Source organism: Hemicordylus capensis, chromosome 14 (assembly GCF_027244095.1).
Source record: "Hemicordylus capensis ecotype Gifberg chromosome 14, rHemCap1.1.pri, whole genome shotgun sequence".
Lineage (NCBI taxonomy): Eukaryota > Metazoa > Chordata > Lepidosauria > Squamata > Cordylidae > Hemicordylus > Hemicordylus capensis.
In genome coordinates, this window is record NC_069670.1 from 11,439,128 (window position 1) to 11,445,536 (window position 6,409).

Below are 6,409 nucleotides of genomic sequence, written 5' to 3' on the forward strand. Positions count from 1 at the left end.
TGGATTATTGCGGACCAATTTACGTTCTGCAGAGGCAGCGGCTTCAGGCAGAGGAAGGAGCCTCACCCTTGTCAATTAACCACCTGAGTTGTAATTGATGAGATCTGCATTATGCATATCAATTTTAAAAAATGCAAACGTTCTGAAGCTGGGGAAATATGATTTGATTTGTTTTGAGCTGATATACAGGTGTGTTATAATAGGTACCATTTTATAAGAGGTATTCCCTCCTGGGTAAGAGCAAAGGAGCAAAATGCCTCTTCTCCGGTAGTATTAGAAGATGCATTCCCTCCTGGACAGGAGTGAAAGCAGAATGGCTCTTATCTGATTGTATTAGAAGAGGCATCCCCTCCTGGGTAAGAGCACAGGGAGAATACCTCTTTCTCAAATGGTATGAGAAGAGGCATTCCCTCCTGGAGGGGAGTGAAAGGGGGGGCGAAATCTTCTCAAGCTTAGCAGTCAAACTGTGTCTGGGCTGTATCCAGTCACACGAAAGGCCATCATGGCTGTGGGTAATGGGAGTTGTCCTCCAACACCATTTGAGGACCCAAATTGGAGAACCTCTAAATTAATCCCCCTGGCTGAACACTGGAGCAAGGACCCAAAGATCCTTCCTCCCACGCCGTAGAAAAGCAATTTCTATTAAACCGCAAGGATTGCATTTCACGTTGCAGGCAAACGGGCCAGGCTGTGCTTTATAATTAAATTGGAGAAGTTATAATCTGATAACTCTTTGCCCAAGGGCTCACTTGTTTTTTACGTCCATTACCAGGCGAAACGCAGCATCAGGTTTAATATCAGAAGGCTGTTAGCCCTGAAAATTAGGACAGAGAAGTCGGCAGCGTTATCCATCAGCGTGACGGCTCGATCTTTTCACTTCGCTGTCACCAGAACCTCTTACTTCTTTCTTTTCCTCTTCTGTACGTTTCTGCAGCTTGGGCAAACAACCGGTTTGTTTTTGAAACTAACTTTTGCTCCGGTGTCTTTAACAGCAACGCAATGCAATGTGGAGACAATACTTTTGTCTCCACAGCACAGGAACAGGGGCAGGTCTGGAAGTTGGCAACTGCAGTTGTCACCTTTCAAACAGCCCTGCTCCTGTGATTTCAGCAGCAGCAACACCGAGGGAGGAGTTCTCCCCCCCCCGCCATGACATGGAAACTGTGTGTTGGGGAAAACCTCCCGTGCTTAATATCTGTGCATTGGGCCTGTTGCCCAAAGGTGGCAACCTTGGCAAAGGAACACAGGCAGCTCCCATATCCTGAGTCAGACCCTTGGTCCATTGCACTCAGGATCGTCAACACAGACTGGCAGCGGCTGCTCCTCCCAGGTTGCAGGCAGGAGTCTCTCCCAGCCCTCTCTTGGAGATGCTGCTGCCAGGGAGGGAACTGGGAACCCAAATGCTCTTCCCAGAGCGGCCCCCCCACGATCCCCTCAGGGGAATCTCTCCCGGGGCTCACCTCCCAACCAAATGCAAACCAGGGCAGACCCTGCTTAGCCAAGGAGATAATTCCTGCTTGCTACCCGCAGACCAGCTCTCCTTCTCCATAGAAAGGAAGAAGGAAGAAGCGGTGCCATCCATGCCCGCCTCAGGCGCCTCAAGATGACTTTCTAGTGAGACCTTTGGCCGGAGGCTTGAATGGCTCGATCTGCAGGAAAACCTCCCCCCGGCACAACTGCAGCCCGCGGCGCTCGTGCCACTAGGCACTGGCAGGCAGCTGGCCGCCACCACCACCACCACCAGCAGCCCTTCGGGGCTGGCCTGCTGGGGTCCCCCAGGAGTGGCGGGGGGCGATCTCTGCCGCACGCCATCGCCCGGCGAGCTTTCTGCAGGATCCTGGAGACGGGGGGTGGGGAGGCGCAATCTTGCCCAGGAGGAAAAGGGCAAAGGAGACACAGCCCCCTCCAGAGCAGCTTCTCCTTGAAGCCTGAGCTGGGCGGCCGGGGGGCACCCAGCCCTCGCCCGGAGCAAGGGAGGGGCAGCAGCAGCAGCAGCCGGGTGTGCGCCGTGGCCAGCCAGGCTGAGTCTGCTCTGCTGCTGCTGCTGCTGCTGCTGCCAGGCGGGGCTGCCCGGACTCCAGAAGCCGCAGACTGAGCCTGCCTTCCTTCCGGGACTGGGCGCCTGCCCTGCCCTGCCCTGCCCTGCCCGCAGCAGCACCAGCAGGCAGCCGCGGGGAGGTAAGGAGCCCCACCCCCAGAGCGGGCACCGCCGGAGCCTCTGCTGCTCGCGCCACGTCGCTCGGCGGCTGATCTCCGCCCGCCCCCCCGCCAGCTGCCCGCCATCTGCACGGCGACCAGCTGCTGCGCCCCAAACCGGCGCCTTGGCTCTGCGGCGGGGAGAGGGGGGGGGGCGCGTGGGAGCCGTGCGCGCGCGCGCGCGCGTCTCCTGGCAAACCGGCGCAGATTGCAAGCTGAGACGCGCGCGCAGGGTCGGGGGAGGACGGAGACGGCCATCTAAGGTCTCAGCTAAGCCCCGGGCCGCCGAGACGCACGATCTCCTCCTAGGGCTCTTCGCGGCCTCCTGACCGAGTCCGGCCCTTGGTCCGCCCGCCTGGCTCTGGACTGTCGGCACTGCCTGGCAGCGGCTCTCCCAGGTTCCAGGGGCTCAGCAGTCTCTCCCAGCCCTCCCTGGAGGAGATGCTGCCAGCCAGGGACTGAATCTGGGAGCTGCACCTGCTGCCTGCTGCGCAGAGGCTCTGGTCCTGAGCCCCATAGTGCTGCTTAGTCAGGAGGACCGACGCATGGCCTGGGTCCTGCCCCCACCATTCACCATCCCTGCGCCCATCTGACCTACTTGCGTTTGACAAGTTCAGGACAGACAAAAAGACTTCTCTGCACATCACAAATCTGTGGTATTCGCGGCCTTCAGAGATGCTGCAAGCATCGGACCTGTCCATGAAGGACAAGCCCATCAAAGGCTATTCCCCGTCCGATGGTGAAATGGAACCTCCATGGACGGGTGCAGTCTACCCCAGCGGCCAAGGTGGGGAAACACCATTGTGCTTGTCTTCCAGGTGTCTGTGGCCCCCACCCCGCCGTGAGCCCAGCGCTCTCCAGTGAACAGGGCCGGTGGAAGATGATGGACCCGGAGATCTCCCTCCTCTTCCAGAGCCCCTCTCCGGCGGGCATCGCGGAGTCCCAGGCCCAGGCGGAGCTCTCCCCGCTGTATGACCGGCACCCGCTGCCCGGGGACCAGGCCCAGATCGAGAGCGCCTGGGCGGCCCGCCGGCAGCAGAGCCCGTGGCTGTTTGACGGGGCCAAGTTCCGCCTCCACTCGGTGGAGCTGCTGGAAGGAGGCCCCTTCCGGTTCCGCCTGGGCCTCACCTGCTATAAGGACTTCGTGGGCACCAACCTGGCCGAGCGGGCCGGGCGCCTGCGGCAGAGGGGGAGCCGGGACTTGGGGGACAGCCAGGCCTACCTGGCCGACCCCCTGGGGGTGGGCGCCATCCTGCACACGGCCGACGACCAGTGTGTCTTCCTGCGGCGCAGCCTGTCCGTGGGAGAAGCCCCCGGGAAGGTCGACATCCCCGGAGGACACCCGGAGCCCCAGGTTCGAATTGCCCCGGGTGGGGAGGGAAGTGGGGAGCGGGGAGGGGGGGAAGCCCCACGGAACGGTAGGGACCGTTTCCTGGGAAGACAGGCCAGCCCTAGATGCCCCCCCCCACACCTCCGGCTCCCCTTTCCTCCTCGTCCCCTTGCATGCCGTGCCCCACACTGCAGGGCTGTGTGCCCCTCAGACAGGAGACATCCAAGTGACCTGCATGTCTTTCCAGGCGGTGGCAGGTTGCACGGCCTCTTCCCAGGGACCCATCCGCCACCAGGACCTCCCTGGAGAGCTGGTGGTCCAGGAGGTGTTCTCTTCGGTGCTGCGGGAGATCCAGGACGAGGTGAGAGACGGCCGGGCCGGGCCAACTCCCCAGCTCCCCTACCCTCCCGTGGCTCTTCCAACCACTCTCTCCGCTTTCCAGGTGAACCTGCCGGCCTCCACTTTAAGCAGCCCGGCGCTGATCGGGATTGCTCAGAACGAGACCAGCGCCGGCCGCTCCAGCGCCGAATTCTACGTCCGGTAAGATGGCAACCCCCGCCCCAAGCCGCAAAGAGCAGAGCAGAGATCCATTTGGCCCCAGACTTGAGTGTTCTCGCTCCTGCTGCTGCCTGGGCCAGGACTCAGGAGGCACCTTTTCAAAAGGGTGGGGGGGGGCTCTTGTCTCTTTAGTGGTGGGGAGCAGGTGGCCCTCCCCAGCCCAGCATAGTGTTTCCTCCCCGTCCGTGGCTGTTGCTGGCGTCTCCCTTGCGACTGTGTGCCCTTTGGGGCAGGGAACCATCTTCTCATCCTTTTGCACTGGAAAACACTTTGGGGACTTTTTTTCCTCCAAGGGTGCTTCTCCCCCCTCGGGCAAAGGTTGGCCTGCTTAAGGGGCCAGGTGGCCCCTTCTCCTCCACCGGCTGGCCGGGCTTCTCTGCCTCCGCCCCAGCTCCTCTTCGTGCGCTAATGAAACGCAGCGGGCCCCTGGGAGAGAGGCCAGGAATATCGCCAGGAATAACTTCCGTCCGACTTGGCAACCCTCCCACCACCCCTCCGAAGAGCTCAGGGGAGCAGGCCCTTTGTTTCACCCTCAGTACAACAACCCTGTGAGGTGGCCCGGGTTGCTGTCCCTTCAGGATCGACCTGGGTTCTCCAGGAATCGGGCACCGCTGACTCCGGAAAGCAAGGCGGGATATTTCCAGGGCTTGAGAGTCTGCAAAATATTAATGGGGCGGGGGGGGGAGATCCCGGATTCCCTTCCGTCAACACTTGGCCACTTTACTGTGGCGGAGGGTTAGGCTGGGGGCAGCTGACCGGTCAGAGGCGACTCAGGTCCGAGCGGGGAGTGGCGTCTGGGCCTCTCCGCTCCGAGTCCGACATTCTGACCCAGGGCTGTGCTCGTTGGAATACAACTCCCACCACCGCCGTCTCTGGGGGTGATGGGAGTTGTAGTCCAAAGTTGTGGGGCCGAAGTGGTGCAGCCCTACCCTCGCCAGTCTGCCCCACACGGGTCCTCCGTCCTTGCTGTCCCCTGGCGCGTCGCCTTCAGCCTCCCGCACACTCACAGAGCCCTTCTGCCAGCCAGGTGCAGCCTGTCTTCTGAGCAGGTGAGGCACAACTACACCCTCGGAGGCCCCGAAGCCCAGGAATCCACCAGTATCATCTTTGTGAGCAGACAAGTAAGTGTGGGGCCTCCAAAGCGGGGAGGGATATCGCCAGTGTGTGCATGGAACTGGGAACTCCGGTTCAGTCCGGATAGAACCAGACTCGCATCAAACCGAACCGGGCCCAGTTTGGATCTGTGCATGTCGAGCTGGGCCCCAGGTCGACTCGAAGTCCGAATCAGTTCGGGCCCGGCTTGAAGGGGGAGTTTTCTAAATGTAAATATATATATATATATATATTAAGCTTACGGCCAGGTTCAGTGGCGTCTGGTGGGGGGAGAGGTGCTGCCCCAGCCGTGTGTGTGTGGGGGGTCACTGAATTATCCCCTGCCCCTCGGCTCTGTGTGGTCCTGGGTGCCCTGCTGGCCGGGGCGGGGGGGGGGGGCGGGGGCACTGGCAAGCTGGCAGGTGGATTTGTGGAGGCCTGCTCATCCCGCGAATCCCCAGGGGCGACGCCGGGGGCTTGATCATCCCCTGCTGAGACGCCGCCCACCCACCCTATTCCTCGGCCTCTGTTAACTTGGGACTCTCCTTCTCTGGCCACTCAGGATGTCTTGACGATGGAGCCAAGCGCCGGGCTGTGGCAAGAGCTCTGCCCATCGGCCAAAGGGGCCATCAGACTCTACAGAGCGGTGATGGGGGCGAGCCAGTGACGTGCCCATCGGAGGAGGCGCTCGGAAGACGCCGGCCGTTCTCAGGGGCGATTCAGAACTTCTTTGACAAAGCTCTCTCCTCCCAAGAGCCACCAGGCCTTTGCCAAAGCAAAGATATCGAGCCAGGGGCACGATGGGGTGGGGTGTGCTAGGCCCCCAACCCCGGAAACCCAACCGGCCAATTCCCATCTTCTGGCCAGCTCCGCTTCTCAAAAAAAGGAGTCGCGTTTCGTTCATTTCGCACTGCCGGCGTCATGCATTCGTACCCTGTGTCAGCGTCTGAGCATCCTCCCTTCGTTCCTGTTAATAAAGCGTTTTTTTAACCCGCTTTGTATTTCCTGCGATATGCCCAAGGCCTGGGCGTACTGCCCTGTGCTTCAATCCGTCCTTCCTTCTCACAGCCGACTCCACCGGTCAGGGACCTGTTTGGAAGTGAAGCGGGGCCACCCAAAACAAGGCCGTGCTTTCTGCATCGTCAGGGGTCCCCCGAGGTACCTGGTTTATAAACTGAGAAGATGAAAAAGCCCCCGCAAACGACCCTGTGGGTTTCCAGGAACTACAGAATC

At 60.6% G+C, this 6,409-nt stretch overlaps 1 protein-coding gene across 4 annotated transcripts; it reads left to right on the top strand.

Annotated features, from left to right (window-relative positions):
• Positions 1-2,031: 2,031 nt before the first annotated feature.
• NUDT22 (nudix hydrolase 22) lies at positions 2,032-6,171 on the top strand. Of its 4 annotated transcripts, none has more exons than XM_053277212.1 (6): positions 2,032-2,178; positions 3,015-3,550; positions 3,774-3,887; positions 3,969-4,066; positions 5,112-5,205; positions 5,739-6,171. In XM_053277212.1, exons 2-6 carry the CDS (start codon positions 3,077-3,079, stop codon positions 5,841-5,843), a joined length of 885 nt encoding a protein of 294 aa, XP_053133187.1. In that variant the 5' UTR covers positions 2,032-2,178; positions 3,015-3,076; the 3' UTR covers positions 5,844-6,171. The 4 variants fall into 4 exon arrangements, 3 of the variants coding, with proteins under 3 accessions (XP_053133187.1, XP_053133185.1, XP_053133186.1); XM_053277211.1 differs by lacking the exon at positions 2,032-2,178 and adding an exon at positions 2,379-2,459; XR_008312112.1 differs by lacking the exon at positions 2,032-2,178 and having other exon boundaries at positions 2,343-3,550; positions 5,108-5,205.
• Positions 6,172-6,409: the final 238 nt, after the last annotated feature.

Excerpts from the sequence above, each read along its gene's own strand:
- NUDT22 (XM_053277210.1), top strand. The coding sequence starts at position 2,933 with ATGGTGAAATGGAACCTCCATGGACGGGTGCAGTCTACCCCAGCGGCC. Across the intron at positions 3,551-3,773 it reads GAGGACACCCGGAGCCCCAG|GCGGTGGCAGGTTGCACGGC; the intron begins GTTCGAATTGCC and ends ATGTCTTTCCAG. Across the intron at positions 3,888-3,968 it reads TGCGGGAGATCCAGGACGAG|GTGAACCTGCCGGCCTCCAC; the intron begins GTGAGAGACGGC and ends TCCGCTTTCCAG.